Source organism: Chelonia mydas, chromosome 1 (genome assembly GCF_015237465.2).
Source record: "Chelonia mydas isolate rCheMyd1 chromosome 1, rCheMyd1.pri.v2, whole genome shotgun sequence".
In the NCBI taxonomy this organism is placed as follows: Eukaryota; Metazoa; Chordata; order Testudines; family Cheloniidae; genus Chelonia; species Chelonia mydas.
The window spans coordinates 122,652,358-122,679,401 of record NC_057849.1 but is presented as its reverse complement, the minus strand read 5'-3'; the positions used below and the strand labels follow the sequence as shown (position 1 = coordinate 122,679,401).

General features: G+C 41.2%; 1 protein-coding gene across 1 annotated transcript; it reads left to right on the top strand.

Moving 5' to 3' along the window:
• On the top strand, positions 1 to 26,033 carry CRLF2 (cytokine receptor like factor 2). Its single transcript, XM_007063215.4, has 8 exons — positions 1 to 366; positions 7,136 to 7,247; positions 8,198 to 8,373; positions 9,683 to 9,822; positions 10,853 to 11,015; positions 18,108 to 18,228; positions 22,550 to 22,634; positions 23,948 to 26,033. The coding sequence occupies exons 1-8, from the start codon at positions 291 to 293 to the stop codon at positions 24,203 to 24,205; spliced, it is 1,131 nt and encodes a 376-aa protein (XP_007063277.1). The 5' UTR covers positions 1 to 290; the 3' UTR covers positions 24,206 to 26,033.
• The last annotated feature ends 1,011 nt before the right edge of the window (positions 26,034 to 27,044 follow it).

The following is a 27,044-nucleotide window of genomic DNA, read 5'->3' as shown; positions in this document are numbered from 1 at the left end:
GTAATTATTATTATTCAATTACTATTATTCTTCCGCCTAACAGTGGTATCACATAATGTGAATAACATAGGCAGACACGTGAAGTGCTGCTGTTCTGTAGTAATATATATTTCATTCATACATTTGTATATACATGAAAATTAACTTTTTGTTTCCTGTTGTCATTTCCTCTAGTTCCTTCCAGTCTCTGATATTAAGCAGTGAACTCCGGAGGTTAAGATTACTCATGAAGAAATGCTATCAAGGCTTCCCGTGGTAATCTGATCATAGACTAATGAATATTTGCAAGTATGGGGTTAGTCCTTCAAGCCCATGCAGCAATCTTTATCTTGGGCAACCTGGTGGCTTCTCAACCACTTGCACAAAGTAAGTTGAACTTCCAGATATTAATTTTAAAACCTGATGTGCAGATTCACATTATTTCTGTGGATGCTTTATTTGCTTCGTGTTTTATCAAGTACAATACCTTCTAAAAAAATATGGCCCGTTTCATCACTGGTGTAACATCACAATGACTTCAGTGGAGCTATACCAGGCATGAATTTGACCCCTGTTTCTTCACAAATCTATAGGGATATAACAGAAATATTTAAAATGGTTTCTTCCAGTTAACATTCAGGGAAGATGAATGTTTTGTTTGAAGATAAGGGGAGTGCCTCTCAAAACTCTGAGGAGTGGTACACACTGCTGAAGTTATGAATTATGCGAGCAGGGATCATGTGCAAAAAATAGAAGTGCAATCTTCTGACCAGACATTCATATTAAAAACTGGAGATTAAAGTAAGACTTAAACAATTAATATTCTCTCATATTAAGTAGTATATGGGATAATGCCCATTGACCTGAGGATACTGAAATATCCATTGACCTGAGGATACTGAAAAAGTATATACTTAATTATACATTTCCCAGAGGAGAAAACCTCACTTATTATTAATCCACAGTAACAGCTTGGATATTTGGTAACCCGGACATTAGAATATCTGTCTTTAGTTATATTGCACAGTATCATTGTTACTCGTGCTAAGAAATAAACAAATTAACTCAAAAATCCATAAAAAAAAACCCCCCACCCAGCACACATGGATGACAATTTAACCTTCATTCTTGTTAACACTAAGTTCCTGTTTTTCATTTCTGAATTTCATGAAAAAAAGTCCTGGTTTAAGATTCTTCCAACAGTTTATCATTTTCTTTAGAAATCTGTACTATATTATATTTTATGTCTGAAACATACTACTTATGGCAACTCAGTAACACAAGGACCGATGTTCCAGTGCTAATTACCTGGTATAGTTATTTACAAAGTGGGTGTAACACTCTACTATTCACATATGTTAGATCCAATTTGTACAAGCCTAAATGACCTCATAAGATGCAAGGCTGTGGAGAATCAGCCTAGTAGTGCCTAGCTACTGCAGTGTCTGCTCATCCTACCAATTGTGTGCCACTTCCGCCTGCTATGAAGCCCAATAGATGTAATAAGGAATACATCTCTCCCAGGCATATGCACTCTCTTTCTCTCCATCTCACTCCCTCTCATTTTTAAGACAGGGATTCACTTACCTTTTATTCTGAGTCATGGGAGCTCATTTCATGCTTTTCAGTGCTTACCCTGAGTAGCACTATTTCCTACATGCGGTTCTACCGACTTAGATGAGATTGCTGTCATGGATAAATAATATTCAGTGCAAGTAGCTGCTGCAGGATCAGTTGCAGGGTATCAGTCTCAGATTGGTTCAATACAGCAGGCTAGGAGCTACTGCATGTGGAAGTACTATGTGTGGTTGCCTATTAGGTTTTAATCAGTTTGGGGAAATCAGAAGTGGTTTTTCTTTTTTGTTCTGTTTTGTTGTTTTGGTGAGATTGCAACGGTTCCAGAACATTTGTGTTCCACTCTGTTATCTTTGTAGATATGTGTTTTTTGTCTGTTCCATTACATTTAGGCTTATTATGGTGTTCCTTTTGGTTCAATGATAAAGAAAAACATTACTTGTGGTTCGCAGTACTGCTGCTTTCCTAATTGCTCCGGGTTCTGCTTGCATAAATTACTGAGGATGGTGGGCTCAACTAATAGTCACATTTTCTGCTTATTTTTCCTACCAGACGACTTCCTGCACATGCAGAGATCACATATTTCATGTATTTATGCTTCTACACACTATCAGTGCATTCAGTGATCAACTGTGCCAATAAGACCCTGTCATTGAGGGCCATGTGGTACACCATCAATGCTGTTGGAGTTCCAGCAAGAATTTTCCCTCAGAGAACAAAAGTAGAGTTTTCCCCGGAGCTGGAAGAGTCTGACCTTGCTGTGGGCCTTCCAGCAGTGCAGCAGGTTCCTTACTGAGTTCTTGGCCAGGTCCGTTGGCTGACACAGGAGGGCATGGGTCCAGAACAGCTCTTCAGGGCAGGCACTGTCTCTTTGCTGTATGGTTGTACAGAGCCTAGCACTATGAGGCCTTGGCTTCCAGCCATGCTACAGTAATAAATAATTATAATAATAATTAATTAACAACCCTGCTTCTTCCCTGTCACTTTGGGGTGTCATGTGACCTCCCTGCTCTTGTGCAACTGTGAGGCAGCGGGAAAAATAGGGGGCTACAATTATTATGAAATGAGGCACCCGATTGGCTTGTAAAGATCCTGACTGGGTGGACAGTTCAATGCTTGAGACCATCCCACTTACCTCCTTGGAATCATGAAGCCTATGAAAGGGGGAGAAAATATCCTTTGTTTTATTGCTCTACCCTGTTCTCGCTCCCCCCCCCCAAGTTAAAACTCTCTGACTTGACTCCCATGAAAGCCACTTTCCACTGACAGAAGATGGTTCTCTTTCCAAAAATGCAGCGTCTGCCCATAGAGGACAATAAACATCCCTGCAGCAAACGGGGCAGGAAGTGTTGGGCATAAGAAGGGATGGTTAACATTCGGATAAGCTATGGAAAAGAATCCAAACTACTGATGCTGATCTGAGTCAACCTTTTAAAAATATTATATAATATAATACATTTTCTTTATTTATATTATTATTTGTAAAGATGCACACAGTACTATCCCAATACTTAAAGAGAGAGCATGGGTCCAGATCCTCAAAGGTATTTTACTCCCATTACATTTCAGAGGGAGTCTGAGGGTCTGGTCCCTGGTCCCTACTCTGGAACACATACAGTATTGGAGAGGGCTGTGAAATGTATATGAAATACTTAAGCAAACCAAAAAAGTGCAGAGTCTGAAGTTCATTTCCTCAACAGCAATGCATATTTTAATAATCAAATGATTTTAAAATGTATTTAAAATTATATAAGTCCTCTGTAATTGAATACATTATTTTAAAATCTTTAACAGGTTATGTCGTCACTTACCTTTTATGAAGTTCTTAGAAACTAGAGTACATCAGATGGTTCCTATCTCACCAGATGTTTTATTATAACCCCCCACTCTCTTTCTATTAATTACTCACTGTTTATTGTTAATGTATTTACAAGGTGTACACATCAATGACCATGTTTGCTAGATGTCAAATACAGATGTGAAAATCCCAGAGTTCCAATCCATAATATGCAGCTGGCCTATAGTTATGTGCAGAATAAGACCGTGATTCTGCAAAGATTCCTGCATGTGGTTAGCTTTACACAATGCACATAGTCCCACTGAAGCCAAGAGGACTAAATGTAAAGTTAAGCATATGGGTAAGTCTTTGCAGGCTCGGAATCAAAATGACAGTCTTTAAAGCCAAACAAAAAGCTTATAAAGCCAAAACATAAGGTCTTTATCCAGGGTTAGATTGAGCCTTTAAGGGACAGCCTATACTAAAGGATAGTATGGAGCTATCCTCCCACAGGAGAAGGACCAGGAGGTATTTTTTGTGGGATGCAACTTACTCCATCCTTTGAGACCAGTCATCTCTATTGGCTTTTCCATGGAGGGTGAGACCCCCCACAGCCTCACCTCCTCCCCATCCCTTTCCATCCACTCCGGGATGTCAGAAGGAAGTGATCACAGAGCCTGGGATTCTGCCTTGTGCTTATGAGGGGTGTGTAAAAGTGGGTAAATGGATTGTTCTCTCCAAATAGTCTGCAGATCTTGAACAGTACAGAGTCTCTGATGAGGGGCCTCTATGGGGTGGGGGAGTTCTTGGGGGAATTTGCCATTTAGGCGCCCGTTTGCTCATGGAAGGGAAAGGCAGGATCGCAATCAAGGACTTCAGGATTTGGCCTTGAGGAAGGGTTGGTTCAGCGGATTGATAATGGGATTACAGAACCTTTCACCTCTTAGTATGGAGAGGAGGTCAGCAGTGATCAAATGCCCTTAGCATATGATGACTGTGAGGTGTTCTAAGTAAAATAAGTTACATTTTCTGATCACATTCTCAGGGCACATGTGTCCACATCACAAAAAAACCCCCAACATCACAATTAGTGATGGCATCCTTGTTGGTAATCTCACCATTGAGATCAAGGATTAAATGCCAATCTGGCATCTTCCACAGGGATTAGTTATTCCTCGCTAAAAGAAATAAATTATAAACTTGTTCAAAAGGACAGGAATTGTGGTTTATTTTTATGAGTATGTTGAGGTCCTTGTGATATGCAATAAAATGACAAGGGAACGTCCAGATATGTACTGATAGTCACCACAAATTTAAAGGGGAATTAACACAAAAATGTTCACATCTGGCCACCACAATATTTCTCAGGTGTACATAAAGAAATTCAGACCAGTACTTCCCCTAAAAAAAGTAAAGTGCTACATCTGACAGTTCCATAAGACAATAGCTGGCTGAAAGACATTAAAGAAGTAATTCCTTTAGAGAAGGACACATATCCAGCAGACAGCATATGGGCTTCAAGGTACTCCGGAGTCATTTTGGGTCCTACATACAAATACTCCATATGGATAGGAATGCCTCTTTACTGCCTGCCATTATGTTTACCTATAATTCAGTGCATTCTGACATTGAAAAATTAAATGAGCATTGAATTTGACTTAGCCTTGAAAGTATGTGATTAAACAAGCATGCAATGCAAACATTCCCTATTTGTTTTTTATGATTCTAACACATGAAAGTTAACGATTCCTACTTGGTTTATATAACGAAAAATTGTCCATAATAATAGTCATCAAAATATTTATTTGCCTACCTCTACAGGCTGTTGAGAAGACTAATGAGTTAATGTGTGTAAAGGGACTTCAAGATATGTAGTGTTCTGTATACACACTATTTCAATTTTTTAAAATTTAATAATATGGGATCTTTATTTAAAAGAAAAGATGTGATGGAAAAATAAGAAAAAGCACACTATAAATTTGTTTAATTATTCACAGATATAATTTATGCCCTCTTTAATGCCCTTTGACACTGCCAGAGATGTGTAAAGTGGCCTTTGTTTCAATAAGAATCAGGCCCAATCACCTGTATCCTGCAAGTGCAGAATTTTTCCCTATAGTAATTTTTCCTGTATTATGTGATAAATATTTTAAAATGACTCCGAACTGGAACCTACAGTTTATAAATCTCATTTTTAGGAGTTTTGTTTCTGATATTCAGCATAAATTTTCATACTCTTGATTTCATTCCACTACCTATAGTTATGCTTCTTGTGTAACCCAGAAGAATTCCTTTGGTTCCTTGATATATGCACCCTTCAGATATTTGTAGCTGTTTATCTTGTCTAAAGATAAATCAAGCTCTGAGGAATATACTTGATGTACCACTGTGGTATTCTAATCAAGCCTGAATAACTGGAAGCAACATTGGCTTTGATCAGATGCCTAGAATCTGAGCAAGAGGGAAGTCTGGTAGTGGGGAGCAGGAGGATGGGAGAAGAAAGAGGATGTGAGGATAGTAAGATGCTCTGAGGTGACCTGGCCATAAGGAGGTAGGGAGAAGTGGCCAGGTCCATTGGGAGAAACCATAAAATTCCTTCTTATCCACTGATTCAAATCTGGGACACTAGCCAAACTAATTCTGAAGGAGAGGGATAAAAAATGGCCAAATCAGTGATGCTGCATATATTATGTGGAGGCAGTGCCTCTTTCTAAAGATTCCACTTCAAGCAGGTATCTGAAATATTATTTGGCTGAAGCCAAATATGAGAAAGTTGGCTAGATTTCCTCTGAAGAGCTATTCAAAGCTGAATTTCAGTATAGCCCCACAAGCTACCCAAATTCAGATCTGATACTTCTCTCAGACAGCCACCAATCTGCAGTAAATCTATTGAAGACACTCAAGTTACACCTATTCAAAACTGGTGTGAGAGAAGAAATCAGGACCATAGTTCTTCTTTCCCAAATACTTAATCATTTTTATTGCTACTTTCTGCATTCCTCCGAGTCTGCTGACATCTTCCTGGCGTTGAGCTGCACAGAACAAAATGAAATATTCCAGGGCAGTTATACTGAAGTTGTATAATGAGGGACTGACATCAACCTGCTCTGCTGTGTGATGACTCTGCATACGTATTTGGGCCTATTGTGCTGCCACGTGGCCTTGCAGACTCATATCTATTGTTGTACACTGTGGGCTTGTCTACACTTGAAATGCTACAGAGCTACAGGGACTGCAGCTGCGCTGCTTTAGTGCTTCAGTTTAGACATTACCTACACAGACGGGGGAGGTTCTCCCATTGGTGTAGGTAATCCACCTCCCTGAGAGTCTGTAACTATGTCAATGGAAGAATTCTTCTGTCAGCCTAGCGCTGTCTACACTGGGGGTTAAATCAGCTTAACTACATCGCTCAGAGGTGTGGATTTTTCACAACTCCCGAGCAATGCAGCTGGACCGATCTAATTTCTTAGTGTAGACCAGGCCTAACAGTCCCTCGGTGTTGTTCATTCACTATTGTTCTCCAGGTTTCTCCTTCCAAATGTTTCAGATTATATTTCTGCAGAGGCCTTGTTTTGTACTTTTCCAGTCTCAATGCCCTTATTATTTTCCACCCATATTTCTAACCTCTCTAGGTCCTTTAGTCTTATTTCCCTGCCTTGCAAGTCTTCACGTCACCTCTCATTTTTTCTGCCGTCTGTGACCGTGGAGTAATTAAATCGGAACTACTGGTCTCTGAACAAATGTGTGGTCATGTCCTTGATTTCTGGGGTTAAAACTGTTTTGTTTGTCATTGCAATGAGACAGGTTTGAAAGAAACTATCAAAATCACAGCAGTCAATTTCAATGGTGAACAGATGCAGATCACATGGGCAGCTAAAGACTATTTCCCTGACAGGAATGTGACTTTTTTTTACAGGTAAGTACTGGCAATGGCTATCCTCTTCCCCTTGGCTAATGTCTTTGGTTAGTGATTCTGAAAGTATGTCTACACTGCAATTAAATACCCACGGCCTGCGTCAGCTAACTTGGGCTCATGGGGGTCTGGAACCCCGTTTACACCACAATTTTAAAATCCTGAAGCCCAAGCCCTGCGAGCCTGAGTCACTGACATGGGCCACCTGTGAGTGTATTAATTGCAATGCAGACCTACCCTTCGCCATCTCACTCAGTCCAAGCTGTGTTTGAGCTACACCCGCAAATGAAAGAGAATCTTATATTTGATCCAGATCAACATGCAGACTTATTTATGTTCGCTCCACACCACAACCCTATTTTCCAAACTAATCATCAGATCTGCGGAATACTTAGCTGCACGCAAGTGGTTACACCCACAGTTTTGTCCATTTTTCTGATGCCCACCAGTTTGTCAGAACAGTTGGAGCCATTTTTCACACACACACACACACAGCTTTAGCTGCTGTTATAATTAAGAGCTGTGCAGCAATGAGTTGATGCTGCAAATGAAATGAAACATTTATAGCTGCTTTGGGTCAATGACAAGTCAACCAGTAGGAGGTTTGCTCAACTGTTAGTGGGTATACGAGACAGCATTTCCAGTAGTATGGTGTAGAAATAGGACATGTCACCAAATGGTGAATGTCTGACACAGCTGTTAAAGCAAACCCTTCCCTTCTTAGAAAAGACAATATTAAAGAAACCTCACAATCTCAAATTGTAATGAACAGCTATCTGGAAAGGCAATAGCAATTAGGTACCAAACTCCCTTTCTCCGCTTTGAAAATCCCATCTATAAATTTCCCATGGGAGAAGTATTTTAATAAGCTAAAGTGACAAAAAGCAACTAACTCATTTCAATAGATAACATAATAACTGCGTTAACTAATTTTATTTTGCTTTTACTTGTAGATTTGGCACAGCTCTTCAAAACGGAACTTGGAAGCAATGCCCCCACTATATACTTGACCAAGGTTACAATTCTGGCTGTTTCTTTAAGACAGAGGGACTCACTCTTAACATCTCTTTTAAGGATAAGAATGGAAGTGAAGAGCTTTTCCATCATCAGCTAAAATCTGATTCCTTTAGTAAGTGAGTGAGCAATGACATTACCAAATTCCTTGGTAATGCTAGTGCCTTCAGTGATCTTCTTTTGTACTGAGTCTGAGATGAAGAGATAGAACTATTTTAGAGTATAAAATATTATCGAGGAAGATGGCGAATTAGTCAAGTGTATAAAATATTATCAGGATGGACAGAATATTGTTCTCTGTTTGGGTATACTGAGGCTGCTTCTTCAACACTTACTTCAGTGGTCACATTGTCTTCACTGGGGCTACTTGTTTTGAATAAAGCCCCCCAAATTCAGATCAAAATCTGGATTTTGAACACTTAAAAATGTAGGTATGTTTGGATTTTGAAATATTTAGTATAGTTGACTATGTAGAACATGTAAACATACATGTAGCAACAACTGGAAGCCATGCTTCCATTTTCATAGTGGAGGGGTAAATAGATGATATCACAATGCCAAAATGACAACAGGTTACAGTGATAAAGCACTGGAAGAGTAAGAAAGAGGCATTTCCATTTCTCTTATACTTTTATTGGTTTTATGTATGTAGATGTGCCTTATGGGTACAACATGTAATGACTATTAGTGCAAAGAAATCTGCAGAATAGTAGGAACTAATACTAAATAAAATAAACTAAACCAGCTATAGAGCACCACTGAGCATGTCTTCTAAAGTTAGGAGAGCTTCCCAGGAGGAAGGGTAGTCTTATGGCTAAGACACTGGAGTGGTGTTCAGGAACTCAGGTTTGATTCCCAGCTTTGTCACAAATGTCCTGTGAGACATTGAGCAAGTCACTTTGGATCTCTGTGCCTCAGTCTTCCATCCCTAAAACAGAGATAATAGTGCTTCAGATCTCACAGGGGGTGTTGCGAAAATTCATTAATATTTACCAGATGCTCAGATACTACAGGAATGGGAGTGAAGTAGTTAGATTTCTTTGCAGGTGGTGTGGATCAAAAGAGAGGGTGCACTAATGTACTTTAGGAAGGGGTGTTATGCTCCAACTCCCATGAAGATGCAACTTCCACTGCTAAGAGGTAAACAACCAAATGGTTCAAAATATTGTGCCCATAACCGCTGACCATCTGTAATCAATGTGTCAATTTAGAACAGCACAAATGCATGATGCCATGGATCTGAATTACATTTTGATGTACAGAAAACAGGCCAGCTGGAGAACTGAACATTCCAGGAGAACTGAACTTCATGACAGTCTAAAGAATTCCAGGAGGGCTTGGGGGTGGGAGCGAAGGTTTGAAGTGAGTTGTAGTGATTCTTTTTAAGAGCGTATTGTGTAATTTATATCAAATTTTTTCCTCAGTAAAACCCAATCCGCCTGAAAATGTAACCTTCCATTGGAAAAGAGATACGGTTACTATAGAATGTAATAAACCAAAGACAACAGCAAGGTGCTTGAAGCTTGAACTTCAGTATAAAAGCAAGTATGACAAAGAATGGCAGGTGGGTAGAGTTTGGAATTCTCACTTAGCACAGGAAAGAGATGGGAGTGGCACCTCCACAGAACAGAAAGCATGGGTTTTCCCAACAGGACCATCCCATCCCATCCCATTAACATACACTTGATGGGCTGGCAGCAGAATAATGTCTAGTCTTCACTGCAAAAAAGGTGCATTTTTTCCTTTGGGGTAACTAACACACATGTGCTACCCTGAGGTAAATACATGCTGAAGGCTAGACACTTTAATTTAAAGAAAGGTAAAGTTGTCAAGCAAAACAGTCCTATACCTCCTCCAGGGATTAGCCTTGAGGAGTTTACTTCATGGTAAACTAAGTGGCTGGTCTTCAGTGTATTTTTACCTCAAGACAGTGTTAGTTATCCCCAGTAAAAAACACATCTTGTTTAGCAGCGAAGGCAAGCCCTAACATTTGCTAGACTCCTGGATATCTAATGTGTGCTGAATGTCAGCATTCCAGTAAATGGCCACATTTCAAGGGCGATACACTTCACGTCATACACACATGTCAAGAAGACATAGGGGAAAGGCCATATATAAAGAATGGGAGCAGGGAGGGGAATCATAAATGGGAAATGATGATGAAAAATGGGAGAAAGAAGAAAAACAACAGAGAACTAGAGATGGGGAAGAGACAATGTTTCAGGCAACTTATCTAGAACATAAATACCAGCTTTACATTTCATTTCATGGAATTAATTCTTCCTAGGCTCATAACTAACGGGTATGCTTTGTGGACCAAAGCTAATTCTGTTTGTTTCACTGCAAATAATTATTGAGACATAAATGTAACAAAGAACTTATACGTTAACTTAACTGTAATATTGTTTAAGGCTAGAAATCAGTTTGAACCAGGAAAATCCATCCAAGATCCAGATCTCCTAAAATTTTTGGGGATGTTCTACTTGTGTCAGCCCATCTCCTATGTTTGTTATTACAATGATATAGTACAATACTGTGAGAAGAAAAATATATGTTGGAAATAATAATTAATGGTCAAATATCTTCCTGTCCAGTCTAGAAAATCTTCATGTTGCAAAGTTGAAGAGCAAGGATTTGATCCGGAAAAGTGCTACTCCTTCCGGGTCAGATTGGAAAGACTCGTTCCTTTTTGCAATAGAATTCCTTATGCCAGTGAATGGACAGAGGCAACAGTTTGGAGAAATGGCAGCTTACTAGGTAAATGCTAAGTTACATTCATATTCTTAGCTGGGAATATAATCAGAGGAGGGGAGGCTGGGAGAGGGAATGTCAGGTGGTGCATCAGGTTAATTCAAAGTAAAGATCTAGTCAAACAATGGAACAACCGAGTCTAAAGCTGCACTGAGTATTCTGGCCTTTGCCCTGAAGTGCATCATTGATTTAAGACATTAACATGGAAGTGGAGAATTTCCCTTGAATCTGTCAAATACTTGGGAGGTGACATAGACAGTTGCTGCCATGTTTCAGGCTCTTCAGTGACTTATGAGGGGAGGTCATGACATCAAGCTTGCTATGAAGTTGTAGATCTACACAACCATGGTTATACCGACTCTATTGTATGGCAGGGGAACTTGATCACTGTTCCATATCAAGTGGCAGGACAAAATCAGAAATGAGGATATTTGAAACTGAAACCAACAGTCACCTCCATCAATGTTGGTTTGGTTTCAGTGACTTTCTTGGTACAGAGATATTAATAGGATGGAATACCAATGAATTACAAAGCATGTTTATCTAGGAATGCTGCTACACAGCTGACAATCATCTAGTCACCAAAAGCTTTGGTGGCGCAATAAATTTGCCAGCAATAGACATAAACTGAATATCTAGGCAGACCACCTAAAGGACCAGGTAGAGATTTATGTGGGTGGTGCTCAATCTGCAAGGAGAATACGTCCCTTTGCAATTTGCCATCATGAAGATGGATGGATCAGGTTAATTCATAGCCCTTTCAAAAATAATTTGATTCATGAGTGCAAATTGGGTTGGTGGCCTGATCCTTCAGTTCAGATCTATGTTGCTATAGATGTCCCAAGCCACTAGATCTATCTGGCTTTAAGATTAAACTCGATAAGTTTATGGAGGAGATGGTATGATGGGATAACATGGTTTTGGTAATTAATTGATCTTTAAATATTCATGGTAAATAGGCCTAATGGCCTGTGATGGGATGTTAGATGGGGTGGGATCTGAGTTACCCAGGAAATAATTTTCTGTAGTATCTGGCTGGTGAATTTTGCCCATATGCTCAGGGTTTAGCTGATCGCCATATTTGGGGTCGGGAAGGAATTTTCCTCCAGGGCAGATTGGAAGAGGCCCTGGAGGTTTTTCGCCTTCCTCTGTAGCATGGGGCACGGGTCACTTGCTGGAGGATTCTCTGCTCCTTGAAGTCTTTAAACCATGATTTGAGGACTTCAATAGCTCAGACATAGGTGAGAGGTTTTTCGCAGGAGTGGGTGGGTGAAATTCTGTGGCCTGCGTTGTGCAGGAGGTCAGACTAGATGATCATAATGGTCCCTTCTGACCGAAATAGCTATGAATCTATGAATCTATGAAAACTACTGATTTGGCCAATAACAAATAGGCTTTGTATTACAGTAGCACCTACATACCCTAAATGAAATTAGTTTCCAGTTGTGCTAAGCCCTGTACAATTTCCCTCTAAAGTGGAAAATCTGTCACTACACTATTTCAGAATTACAGTGACATTGATAATTATACACAAAGTTGATTCATGGATTGTTCAAATGTTGTGTGCAATTTTTCAATGACAGAGATAAATAAGGAAAAGATACTGTCTCTGCCATTGAGATCTTATACACATGATTTAATTTTTTTAGTTCTAGATAATACTTTTTCCTTTCTCCCACAGTTTTGTTTACCTTGTCTGATTAGTCTGTAAGATATATATGCTGCTGACATCCCTGTTTGATAGAACTCTTCAGGGTTCCTCAATGTTATTTATTTATTTATTTAGATTTAAAAATGCAAAATTCCCGTCCACAGCTCTGGGAAATTTAGCTATAGTTCATACATCCAATAATCACTATAATTATGAGACTAGTACAAAGAATATAGTGCAATATAGTAATGGAATAAAATAGAATACTACAATAACCTCCAATAAAAATAAAATTGAAATACCCACAGCCGATTAAGTTGAAAAGCCTTAAACCATCAGCCAACCATTGCCTAAATCAGTGGTTCTTAACTTTTACTGCAGCCTGCACTCCTTTGGTTCTCAAAATATGTTCTCGCACCCCTTATCAAAAAATCAAAATATGTTCCCGCATCCCTTATCAAAAATCATAGAAGTAGGTCAGTTCTTTAAACCTAGATATATTTTTTGTTTGTATAATAATAATTTAAAAATGTATAATGTTAATAAATTAACATTTAGGTTTGATGAAACAAAGTAATTGTACTTACGTGCCTGTGTTTAATTTGTGTTTTCGATGTATCTTCTAAAAAAATCTGGCATGTCTCGCACCCCCAGAAAGGGCATCTCGCACCTCCAGGGGGTGCGTGCACCCCTGGTTAAGAACAACTGGCCTAAATCCTCAAAAAACAGAAGGGCTTTTCAGCATGTCTGTATGGTTAACAGATCCAGGTTCTGGCAGGCCAAAAGTGGAAGTATAATCCAGAGTTGTGTGGCCTTCACAGAAAATGCCACACCAGCAATCCCATCAGGTTTAAAATGAAAGAACTCTACCAGTGTAGGCTGAGAGAAGGTGTCTCCCAAGTAGCCAGCTCACTTTTAAGGATTTGTAAGTTAAAATCAACACTTTATATTCCACCTACAAAGTAACAGGCAGACAGTGGAGCTCACTGATCACTGGTGTTACAGCTGCTGCACCAGCTTCAGTATTTGGTGGTCTCAAGATGCAGCCCCCTCTAGAGTGCAGTCCAGAACAGTAAGTGTCTGGCTAGGTCTGCCTCTGACCTTTTCTTTTGCACATTCCTCGCCAAGCACAATGAAAAAAACAGAATTCTTGCCAGCAGCTGTTATGTGAACATCAAGTAGAAGCTTTGGATCTAACAAGACCCCTAGTGCCATCCTGTGCCTCGTTCTTCTAAGTACAGTCTCAAAGACAGATCACATTAAGTTAGAGGACACTTTTCACAAGCTTTAGTAGGTCTGGATTATTCCTTATCGCTTTGCTGGAAAGCAATACTCCCAATGAGTGCCATGAACCAATAGAGAGAGAGTTGCTGTAGTTACATGAACACAGGCAGTCACTCAGTCCACACACCTTCAAATCAGATCTCCACAAGATGCCATCCACTAGGCTTTATAGGAACTGTGAGAGACTCAGATTTCTAACTCCCCAAAAAGATATCTCTACTTTGACACACGGGGATAGTAACTTCCTGGGGAAAATCTGTCTACACGAAACAGTAGGGTGGGAATCCTGGCCTCATTGAGGTCAATGGTAAAACTCTGATTGTTTTCAGTGAGGCCAGGATTTCACTCTGGGACCATATCAAAGTTTTCAGTGCCTGCATACTAAATAACATCTGAAAGGCAAGCCAAGAAGAGTCTCTTAAAATTCCACAATGTCTGAATCCAAGTACTGTCTAGAGAGATCATCACTTCTGGCTGGCTGAATATGGACCAGATGGGCAGGTGGAAAACTCTGTTGTTGGGTAAGATGTAAAACTGGAACTTTACCCATAATGCAGTCATTCCAATATATTAAATATTAAATAATATTTAAATTATTTCAATATATATTAGTTATGTTACCTTTGGAAGAGCAGAAGCTCATGGACTAGATTCACAAAAGTACTTACAAGCAGAAGTCTTGGGTTTAGGATCCTGAGTCTTAGTTTTAGGCTTCACTGTGATTCACAAAACTCCCACTGAACCCTCTAGGCACCTCAACTCACTTGGCACCTCAGTTTCTGCAGTAAGACTTTCCTTCAGTGCCTATGTTTCTGCCTCTGGGATTGAGCACAGCTGCCTCACTTAAGGAGTCTGGACATCTATCTCTTCCAAAGCCCAAGAGCATGTGCAGGGCCTGAGTTGGTAGGCATGCTCAAAGGCCACCTTCTGGCTTAGGTCCCTCAGAGAAGTTCACACACAACAGCCATGGGAGGACCTCCCTCATAACTTTTACCCAGTGGTTATGTTATTCACGTGGGAGACGCTGGGTTCAAGTCCCTCTTCCACCAGCTGTGGAAAAAGGATTTGAAAAGGGCTCTGCTACCTCTCAGGGGAGCGCCCCAACCACTGAGCTGTACGGTATTCTGATGTATGGTTCTTTCAGTCTCTCCTATTGAAGCTGTTCCACTGTGGCTAATTCCTTAAAGAGTCATTGGAGCAGGGGGATTGGAGCTTGGGTCTCTCACATTCTGGGAGTATGTGCTAACCCTCTCTGTGTGTGGCCTAAATGAAACCAGCTTCAACAGGAGAGATTAAGAGAGCCCCACATCAGAATATCCTCTCATCCAGTTGTTAGGCACTCATCTGAGTGATAAGACACCTTTGTTCAAGTTCCTTATCTTCAAGAAATGGAAGGGAGACTTGAACTGGTGGTTTCCCACATCCCTAGTGAATACTCTAATCACTGGGCTAATATTTATGAGGGAATAGCTCTTCTCCCCTCTGCTTTTTGCAAAAAGTTCCTTAGGCATCTGACTTCAAAGAGGACCGATAACTGGAAATCACTAGTGGAGATAAGTTCCTCCCTGCAACCTGGATTTAGGCACCTATCTGTAGGAGAAAGGCGGGGATTACCACACACTCCTCTTGGCAGCATCTCCCTTGCTAGCTGAGGCAGCTCCCCACCTCAGATGCCGGCTTTTGTGAATCACAGTCTAACACCTGTATTTCTCCCCATTTGTTGTGTAAGGAGCTAGGGGCCTAACTCAGGCTTTGTAGATTGAAGTGTGTTCCTGTGATTTTCTAGGCACCTAAAAGTGAGGTGTTGTGACACTGAATATCACAACACCCAAGTCCCTCTGTGAATCAAGCCCTATTTGCTCCAGTTAGAGTGCTGAGCTGGCACAATAAAAGGTTTTTACTACAAGGAAAACTAAGAATTCCAGGAGGTTTGTAAATGCGTCACGCTGTGCGCCAGTAGTCGTCTCCCTAACTCTCTCTGGGTTTAGGTATGAAACATTTGGAAGTTTTGTTTGTTTGTTCTGTTTTTGAGAAATAAAAAAAAGGGATTACATGTGAAAACTAGGTAATTTGGGGGGGCAATTTTGAGTAGAAACATGTAACCCTGTACCATTGTCCATAATTATTGCATTATTGTTTAATCAGTACTGTTTGTTGAACATGATATGGAATACCCCAAATGATGCCTAAGACCTCCTTTTAATCACACACAAGGCTATTTCTAATGGATAATACCACAGCCTTAAATTCATAACTTTGTTAGACACTAACAATCATAGACTGAATAGAAACACTGGATTTATAGCTAATTACAACAATCTGTAACCCACTAGCAATCCCCTGCACTCCCAGCTGCTTTCTCCACCCCCTTCCTTTCCTCCCTATGACTGGAGGGGTGTTATCAGGTCACTTTACCTTGAATGGTCCCTTGAAATGTGTTAACTACTTATGATAAACAATCTGTTCCTCCTTGTATTTAGCAGTGACACTCTGAGTAAGGCTATGTCTATGCAAAGTTAAGTTGACTTAAGTTACGGCAACATCCAGCCACCACCATAATTAAACTGCTGTTGCATGTCCAGACTATGCACCTTCTGTTGGCAGAGCGCATCCACACTAGCAGCTCTTGCATCAACACAGGGAGCAGTGCACTGTGGGTAGCTATCCCACTGTGCAACTGGCTGCAGGGTGATTTGGGAAGGGTTTGCAGTGCCTCATGGGGCAGGTAAGCATCACATGATGCAGGTTTCTCAATCTCAGCATTGCATGGGCATCCTACTAGGTTTCCAGCTGCTTTTCAGGTGCCCTGGTAACCTGCGAGCCAGCCATCTGTGTCAGAAAGCATGGATCCCACACTGCCCTTTAGTCTTGTGCTGTGTGTTATGAATACAAGGCTATAAGAGGAGCTCAATGTGCGGGGAGGGGCTATTCACCACCATCCTGACCCCAGTCCCCTCCTTGTAGAAGTGACTATTTGCCTCCCTTGCCTCCTGCTATGCCTGCTGCAGCTCTTTGATTTTTACAGGACACTGCCGTGTGTCCCTATCATAGCCCTTCTCCATGCCCTGAGCAAGTTCCTGCAGCTGGAGCGGAGCTGTGACTGCAAAGCCTCCTCTCCTCACAGACCCAGAAAATCCACCACCTCCCATGTACTTCAGGCAGGAATGGGTTTGCTGCATGGAGCCGGCATGCTCAGCTGGGCAGTTGCTATGTGATCTCTCCATACCGAGCAAACAGGAAGAGCAAGTTCAAAACTTCCCGGGGCTTTAACAGGGGAGGGGTGTTCACATGTGTCCCTTGCTGCAGAGCAGCAGAGTTCCAAACAGTGACCAAAGCAGTCAGGGTGGGCATTGTGGGACACCTCCGGGAAGTCACCGTAAGCAATGTGGTGTCACTGCATCACTGACACTGCATAACTCTAACTACATTGCCCTGAGCTCGATGCTTCTCGTCAAGGTGATTTTATTATATCGGTGTAGCAGGTGAGTTAAACCAGCAGCAGGAGCATTGCACTGTGTACACCTCCACAGTTAGGTTGATGTAAGCTGCCCTATGTCAACACAACTGTGTATTGTAGATATGGTCTTAGTCTCCCAGACCTGCAGGAGAGCTCTGTGTCAGCTGAAAGGCTTGCCTTTGGTTTTATCTACTCTACCACTTTTGCCAGTAAAACTTCTGTTGGCACCCCTCCCTCCCCCGACATAAGTTTCACCAGTAAAAGTTCTGGTGTGGACAGTGTTGTGTTGGCAGGAGTCCTGCTGACATAGCTAACACCACTCCTTGGGGTGGTTTAATTATGCCAGCAGGAGAGCTCTCCCTTCGGCACAGAGCGGCTACACCAGGGACCTTACAGTAGCACAGCTATAGTGGTACAGCTGGGCTGATGTGAGGTCGGTACTGTAGACATAGCCTCTCTCACCAACAGAAGTTGGTCCAGTAAAAGATATTACCTCACCCACCTTCTCTGTCTAACACCACCAGAAAGCATTTCATTGCAAGAGCGAAGGAACTGTGGTTTTCTTTTGCAGATTTAGATTAGTTTGTCTAGTTTCTTCCCTAACATTGCTACTGTTTTAAAGAGAACATCTGCAATAGGTACATTTATAAATTTACATTTATAGAAACATGACATTTTAAAATATTATTTTTGTGATTACTCCTAGATTCATGTGCTGATGATATAAAAAAAAAGCCTCTGTCAGACAATGTGATCCTTTTAATTTCTGTGCTGGCAGCCCTTCTAGTAATAATCCTCCTTCTGATTTTTGTGTGCAAGTGCCAAAGGTAAGTGTTACTGGTCCTTACTGATATTTGTGTCATGATAATGCAACGTACGCAAAAAATGTGCATATTTTGATCCTCTCCTTCTCCCACCATCCATTGTTGTTTGTCCTCTGAAAGTGCAAATTCTTGAGGGCAGGGATTGCGTGTTCCTTATGGTTGTGTCCTGTGCCTTGCACATTGTAGGTATTACTGGAAAACAAAGAATAATTAAATATACTCCCCAACCTAATAGGCTCCCACTGGTCTTTATGATGCCATGGAATCATTGGCACCTTCAGCCTAAAGTCTGCAGACTGCAGACCCAGTCATTTGCTCTTTAGTTTCCTGCTGCCATACCTGTAGAGAGCACATCTCTGGAGTGCCTGTAATCAGAGATCCCAACCCTCACTGCCATAGAAGCAGGGAGCTTCTGCAGCTGCAGACACATACTTTCTACTAGAGGAGCTAAGAACAGAAGGTGAGAATTTCCTTCTACCTGAAGAGTGACAGTTGGAAGGGTGATGGAGCCGCAGGGTGAGAAAGGCAGGGTAACAAAGAAGAAAAGATGACAAAAGTAAAGGGGAGGAGCGCAAAAGATGTTAAAGGGGAAGATAGGGGAGGTGGTGGTGGAATGGATGACCAAGAAAAGGATGCAGGTAAAAGATGAAAAGGTGTAAAGGGTGATTAAATGGGAGAGCTTCAAATAGTGGTAGAGGAACAGGGAATAGGTGAGGTGAAGTGAGTGGCAGTCTCCTGATCTATTTAATGGTCTTAACAAGACTACCATAACCCTCAGTGATGTTGTGAAGATTTTGTCAATAGTACCTGGAAAGCACTTTGGGCCCCTTGCATGGAAATAGTATTATTGTAATAATCCTTACTTACAATACTGCTTGAATGACAAATGTGGGATCAAAGCCCCAAGACATCTGCATTTGCTTTTCTCTTTCATTTATAAATTGTAAAGATAGTTTAAAAATAGCATCTCCTGGCTGGGGTTTATAAAACATTGGCACTAGATTCTTCTTACCAACTCCCTCACTTGCCTTCCTGCCTCATCTGATCTATTACAAATGAAACATGAGAAACCAAAACTGAAACTTTGTGGCACTGAGGTGCACGTTGGAAGCAACATAATCGTAACATCTGTGAGCGTTCAAAAGAAAATCCATTTTATGAGCATTCTGTCTTGCAAACAGTCTTTTGGGCTTGCAATTCCAAGGAGAATTTAGGCTGTTTCTGTTAACTTTTTGAGCTACAGTACTAAATATTAAAAGGGTGCATGTTGCAAGAGTGATAGCTATTACGGAACTTGAAACATGTTTAAAGAAGCTGCAGTTGAGAATATTCATCATTGTTTGTTTATTTCTATTGTATAACCATTATGCACGGCAATTAGCAACTTAAATTAAGACAGGCACAATACAAGGGGACAAATATAGGGCAGGGATGCGTGAGGGGATGGTGGTGGTGAAAAGAAAGAGATCATGTGTTTCGGTGAATAATGTGTGCACCTTGAGGAATACAAAGAGTTCCATCTTTTCTCTTTAGTCAAACATATATACATGTGACCATAGACTAAAATTCTCCTTGAAGAAGTGTGTTTTGTGAAGTAACTCAGGCTATGTCTACACTGCAATCAAAGGTGTGTGATTTGCAGCTCAGGTAGGCATACTCATGCTTCCTTTAATCTAACTAGGTTGCTAAAAATAGCAGTGTAGACCCAGCAGCCTGGCCTTCCATGCAGGCTGTACAAGCCTCAAGAATCCTGACTGTGTACTTGCATTGCTAGCCCATGCTAGGGTGTGTACTGCCATGTCTTCACTGCTATTTTAGCTGTGCTAACTAAATTAAAGCTAGCAGGGGTATGCCTATCTGAGCTGCAATCCCACCATTGATTGCAGTGGAGACATACCCCATGGCCTCACCTACTTAAGAAAGATGCATTGGTTTAACTAAACACATTTAGTTAAACTGGGGTGAAGCCCAGTGTGGACATTTTTATTTTGGTCTAGCTCAAATGAGTTAGAAATCAGTTTAAGCTAAACCAAAATAAGCCACCCTTAAACTGAAATAAGAGCTTCCATACACGGGTTTGCATTGGTTTAGGCAAATTATTCTAAAAACTGATTTAAGTTAAACGAGTACAACTTTCTTGTGTTGACAAAGCAGTAGAATAGGAAAGAGTGGAAGCATGGCAGGTGGGCCTGGGAAAGGGCCCCTGGGCACGAAGGCTACATGAACAAAAACATTTGTGCTAGTGCAGGGGTTCCCAAACTTGGTTTCCAGCTTGTTCAGGGTTCGTGGCTTGTTCAGGGTAAACCCCTGGCGGGCCGTGAGATGCTTTGTTTACCTGAGTGTCCGCAGGTACGGCCACTCGCAGCTCCCATTGGCCAGGAACGGTGAACCACGGCCACTGGGAACTGCGAGTGGCCGTACCTGCAGACGCCCAGGTAAACAAAGCATCTCGTGGCCCGCCAGGGGCTTACCCTGAACAAACCACAAACCAAGCTTGGGAACCCCTGTCCTAGTGCAATGGGGTCCTGATCCATAACTGGGGCTCCCAGGCATCACAGTGATACAAATAACAATAATACAGCTAATGGCTACATTTTGGAAGGCTTGACCTTAAAGGGTCCCATCTGCCCATTTAATATAACACAAACCATCTCTTTCCAATTATCAATATGACCTAAAAATAAAATAGAAAGACAGTCTCTCCCAGCTGAATTTCTGCCAGCCTTCCAGCCTGTGAATTGTGAGAGGGCTCTAGCCCTTGAAAGCTAAGGATTTGTCTACACTAGCACTTTTGTTGGTAAAACTTTTGTTGGTCAGGGGTATGAAAAAACATACCCCTGACTGACATAAGTTTCACCGACAGAAGCTCTCCCGCTGACTCGTTGTGGGGTGGTTTAATTATGCCAACAGGAGAGCTCTCTCCCGTCAGCATAGAGCGGCTGCACGGGAGACCTTACAGTCAGCAGCTGCAGCGATACAGCTGTGCCATTGTAAGGTCTGTAGTGTAGACCAGTGGTTCTCAGAGCTGGTCCGCCGCTTGGCCCGCGCCACTTCCCGCAACCCCCATTGGCCTGGAGCGGCGAACTGCGGCCACTGGGAGCAGCGATCGGCCGAACCTGCGGACGCGGCAGGTAAACAAACCGGTCCGGCCCGCCAGGGGCTTTCCCTGAACAAGCGGTGGACCGGCTTTAAGAACCGCTGGTGTAGACAGCCTCAGTCTTTCCCAGAGTAACTATGAAATTCCATACAGTGGCCTTGCAGCACCTCTTGATTTGTACTTGAAACTGCTCAGATTGCCAAATGTAGAATCCCATCTGAACACTGGCTGCCAGGAAGGAGCTACCTTTAATTCCCATGCTATCGCTGGATTTGACTTCAAGATCAGACTACTTGGCACTCATTTACTTATCTGATAATGAAGTCAGCTTTAATGGATGCTGAGGAGCTGGAAGCCAACACCTTAATTCAGGCTTCCGGATATGCCGCACCGTGGAACTTCCTTTCCTTGTACTTCCCCAGACTTTTCTTCCTTTCATTTTCAAGGACCACTAGGGTGATTGTGAGGGTGCAGAGGTGACTCTTCTAGTCCTACGAGGCTTACGTAGGCCAGGACTAGAGTAGTTTTCCAGAGGAAATTAAAAGACAGTTTTTCAGGGCAAAATGCTGTCTGTTCCACTTTTTTTATTGCTCCTACACAGAGCCCAAATTAAATCTTTCAAACTAACTGTTTTTTCCTATTACTGATAAGCTGACTTTCACTCCTTTGTTTCTCTGTCAACTGCCTGCTTTAGTACTGGACACGATCAGAGCACCAGTGATCTTGGCACCAGTCTCTGTTGCACTGATGAGCAAAATCAGCATATGCAAGATGATGCCAATGTTAAGATTGATGATTTGCATGCCTGTGCTCATCAATTCAGATCTACAGTACATATATTACAGCTCTACGAAAGCTGCCAACTGCCAAAACCACAGAATTAGCCTTTTTTCTCTCTGAAAAATCCTATGCTGTTGAACCACAATTACATTACTGGAGATAAGTGTTACTGGAAAGTCCACTGATGTTACAGGCCCAGAATTGCTTCTCCTCTTCGCTCTGTTTATGCCACTCTGAATAGCAGAAAAGCAGAAACAGGCCTCAGTTCCATAGCAGGCATACAGCTACTATGACTGGCTCCTACACTACCACTCCAGAAGGGAGGGGACATGGCGGGATGTGCTGTGCTCAGGTAATTCCCAGCCAGTGGATAGTTCCCTTGGGACTGCTACCAGCTGGCAGAGTTTAGAGCAGCTGAATGCTTACTTTGTTTTGTTCTGTTTACAGATTGCAGAAATCAGTTATGCCTGTTATACCAGACCCAAAGCATATATTTTCTGATCTCTTTAATGATCATAATGGAAACTTCCAGGTAAATATCCAAGCACTCTTGAACTTCCCTTGGTGAGGTTGCATTCATTCCAACACAACAGTCCTACCTTGCACATAATTTAAAAAATGTAGCCTACCTTTGTGGTCTCTTTTGAAGTTTAAACTCAGTGCTCTCTGATCCAAAAGCAGCCTCTCGCTCTACTACGTGACCACCTGGTCTTACAGAAGAATGATTATTATTACTTATTTGCACTGTAGTAGCACATAGGGAACCCAATCATAGAAGAGGACTTAATGTGCTAAGGACTGTACAAAGACAGTTCCTGCCCAGGGGAGTTTGCAGTGAAAGTAGAAGAGAAGATGTGTGAAAACATACAAACAGACAGGGTAAGACTGAAGCAATGGTGGCCAGCATGAAAAGCAGAGATCACAAAAGGCCAAATTATTGTACAATCCTCTTTCCAGACCTCCTGTCACAAAAGCCTTTGTCCTTTACAAAACTAACCATGGTTTCCCAACTTGCCTGATTTACCACTATGCCCTCCAATCCTTTAGCAGACAGCTTGCTGTGAAACAGCAAATCTTCACACAACCTGACAGAGGAACAAACTTTTTGTTTGCTTCCCATTAAGTTGAAATGTATGTAGTTTACCTGAAGAGCATTTGCTATTTGAATGTTCTTGAATCTGCCCAGCACCCTACCATTTAGACTATGCTATAGCGGAAAGTAGCCTGGCAAAATAATTAGGAATATTCACTATCTGATGCATAATAGCTACTGGGCCACCGTTACAACAGTGATGAAAATGAAAACCAATAATAATGTTTTACTTGTGAGTCAAAAATGTACTTGCCCAAGGTAAGTTTGAAAAGATACAAAATAATAATAATTAATAATACAATGCAAAATAATAATAAAGGGCCTGATCCTGAAATCCTTAATCAGGCAGATCTCCCACTGAAGTCAATTTGAGTTTTGATTGAGGTAGGACTTGGCTTAAAGGATTTGCAAAACCCTGACAAATGGAGGGGGAGAGGGAGGTAATGTATTCATCTAGTGTGTGTTGAAAGCACCTATCACTGTAAGTGCTATATAAAATTAAATCCAACACTGAAGGTGTCCTTAGTGGTAATTTTCTTGAAGTTTTCTTTGTTCTTTGTGTGCATTCATGTTTTTTGCTTTTGTCTTATTTTCTGCTTGCCTGCTATTTCCTTCTCTCCAGCATGACATCCCCCAAATGTGTAGGTCCTGGGGTCATGCCATTACTGGAGCAATGGTGAAGGTCACTGTAGCCTGTGCTTGTTTCAAATGAAATTAGGGAGTGTGCTGACACCAACCTTTCATTCTTTTAGGAATGGATTGACCAAACTGACAATGCAATGGGCCACACCAAGATGGAATGTGTAGAACATGAGTGCATCATTGAGGAGAGAACAGAGCTGGAAGATGAGAAGGAAGCTAGTGAAAAGCTTTGTGAATTGTCAAACATGAATGAAAGAGATTATCTGAGTTCTGCTCAGAACACTTGCCTGCAACCACCAGCCAGTGATACAGTTTCTTTTGGGAGTTTTAAGTTCTGTATGAATGAAGACATGTATGTCATCTTATGAAACTATATAATGCAGTAGGAACATATGGTGTCGGGAAAAGGTACACAGGATCCTGATGAGTTTAAAGAAGCATCTGAGTAGAGTAAAAAGTTAGAATCAGGCTTGCCTGGCATAACATACAAAACTATCCAATCTGGATCTGGATTGCAACTTTCCCAGAATTCAGGGACAACCTATGCAGGCCCATTAGAGAAACAAGAAGGCATGGCAATTCAGGTGTATTTGGATGTGGGGCTCTAGTTTGGACCCATCTCTATGGCTAAACCGAGCCCCATCCTGCATGGTGAGCATTCAAGGAACCCTTCTCGCTCACTACACACCTTTTAAGAGCTGGGCACAAACTCAGTCCTTGTTCTGAGGGAGTGCACGCACTATGTGCAGGTAATGAAAACAATAGCATTAGCCATATCCGAGTGGGCGGAAAATGTAAGAGTTAGGGCAGCGCCATCGACCTACCTTCTCCTTCTCATCTGGTAGCAGTACATGGTGGAGTACATGTGACACCTTTCCAAAGGGGGTGGCAGGAGCTGTGCACTCTCTGCTCTCCAGGAGTCATGCTTCCTGCCTCAAGCACAATGCTTCCAGCAGCTCTCATGGGTGAGGTGAACATTTGCACCGCACCTAGTGGAGCTAGGATCTGAAAAAAAACCAACCAGAATCTGCCCCCAGGAATACGATAGTGAGGATGTACAGAGTCACACTGGGTCCTGATCCTGCAATGAGCTCTGTTTGGGCAGCCCTTTCAAATGCGCTAGGGGGTCCATGCAGGCACGGAAGTCTGTGCATGTGGACCTTATTGCAAGATCGGGCTCGTAGCATCTAGTCATGTACATGTCCTTAGGTTTTCTCTTCATATAGTAGACACATTCTTGTAGACAAATGGGATAATTCACCCTTAATGGTGGATTGATTTGACTGAGAAAGTCTCATCTTTGTTCGATATTTTACATCTTCTAGCATGTTCAGCAACTGTAGATTTTATTAATGACTTGCTGTTCATATATTAGCCTTTTATTGTATGTGTTCCAACTTCAGCTAAACTATGTCATATTTTTTTTCTCTAACCTCATTTTGTTAGATAGTGGACTCGGGAAAACCCACTTGATTCTTGCAAACTGTGTTTTGTATATCTTCCTACATCATTTAATGTGCATGCTTCTTGAAAGCAAACATTGTAGTCAAACATTTAGGATGAAATTCATCCCTGGCACAAGTCTATTTAAGGCAAAGTAGTTACACCAAGGATTAAGATTGTTGGACTAGCTTCTCAGTTAGTGCAAATTGACATTACTGTTTGGAAATGGAGCTGGTCAGAAAAACCACAGATGAAGTCATTTTCTGTGAGACAGTGAAGTGCCTTTGAAATAGAAATGCTTTATGAACTAATGTTGATTTTACCGAAATTTCATTGTGGAGAAAACCAAAAAACCAAAACAAATGAAAACAAAACAAAACAAAAAACAAAAGAAAGAAAGAGAGAAAGAAAGAAAGAAAGAAAGAAAGAAAGAAAGAAAGAAAGAAAGAAAGAAAGAAAGAAAAGTCACCACAAAGTCAAAATGTCATGTTGACTTTTTTCAGGAATATAAATCAATTTTGAACTTTTGAAATGACTTTTCATTTTTAATTTGTAATGTATTATATTATATATTATAATATAAAATAAAAAGTCAAATAGAAACAAAACATTTTGATCAATTTGTTGTTTTTGGAGCTTTCTGAATAAGTTTTACATTTGGGAGTTTGTTCTGATTCAGAAGGAAGCCAAATTTTTTAATCTCAAAATCCTTTGCAAACCAGAATTTCTCCACATGCATCTAGACATATGTATTCAAAGCTGTTAAAAATATTGATTAAAGAAATAAAAGAGATGTTTTCTTACTAGTGTTGAAGTTGATTCTTATGGTTACATGTGATGAGGCATTAGTCATTCTGTGGTGTCTGAGGAACTAGCCCAAAATGTGTCATATATACAGTTTTGAGGGGTGGGAGAGTGAGAATATGTATGATGCCAATTAAGAGGTGTGACATTTTATAACTGAAATATAGATGGTTCAGAGATTTCAGAAAATCCCTTGACTGCTATCGTAGCCAAATTATTGCCACATCAAGTATTCAAGATATGCAAATTATTGTGCTAAGACTGTCTGAGGTACTTCAAATCTTATTGCAAACCCAAATATACTTCTGAGGACAATTTCTTTTCCATGATGTTGTTATATGAGTAAGTGAATCAGATCCCAATTCTGCCCCCCGTATGTAGTGGGAAAAACAAAAACCAACAGGATGTTGCGTTAACCTTCCAAGTTCTTCCTATGGTCATCCCATAACTGAAGGTACAGATTTGAGTATCTTAGACTCATAGACTTTAAGGCCAGAAGGGACTATCATGGTCATCTAATCTGACTTCCTGCACATTGCCACATGGCACATTGCCACAGACCCTCACCCACCTATTTTTGTAATAGACCCATAACTTCTGGCTGAGTTACTGAAGTCCTCAAATCATGATTTAAAGACTTCAAGTTACAGAGCATCCATCATTGACACTAGTTTAAACCTGCAAGTGACCCATGCTCCATGCTTCAGAAGAAGGCAAAAAAAACCCCAGGGTCTCTGCCAATCTGACCCAGGAGAAAATTCCTTCCCAACCCCAAATATGGTGATCAGTTGGTCCTGGGGCATTTTGGCAACACCCAACAACCAGGCACCTGGGAAAGAATTTTCTGTAGTAACTCAGAGCCCTCCCCATTTAGTGTCCCATCACTGGCTGTTGGAGATATTTTCTGCTAGCAAATGGAGATTAGCTACATGCTATTGTAGCCAGTCTCATCATCTTATC

Excerpts from the sequence above, each read along its gene's own strand:
- CRLF2 (XM_007063215.4), top strand. The coding sequence starts at position 291 with ATGGGGTTAGTCCTTCAAGCCCATGCAGCAATCTTTATCTTGGGCAAC. Across the intron at positions 7,248-8,197 it reads AATGTGACTTTTTTTTACAG|ATTTGGCACAGCTCTTCAAA; the intron begins GTAAGTACTGGC and ends TTTTACTTGTAG. Across the intron at positions 8,374-9,682 it reads GCTAAAATCTGATTCCTTTA|TAAAACCCAATCCGCCTGAA; the intron begins GTAAGTGAGTGA and ends TTTTTTCCTCAG.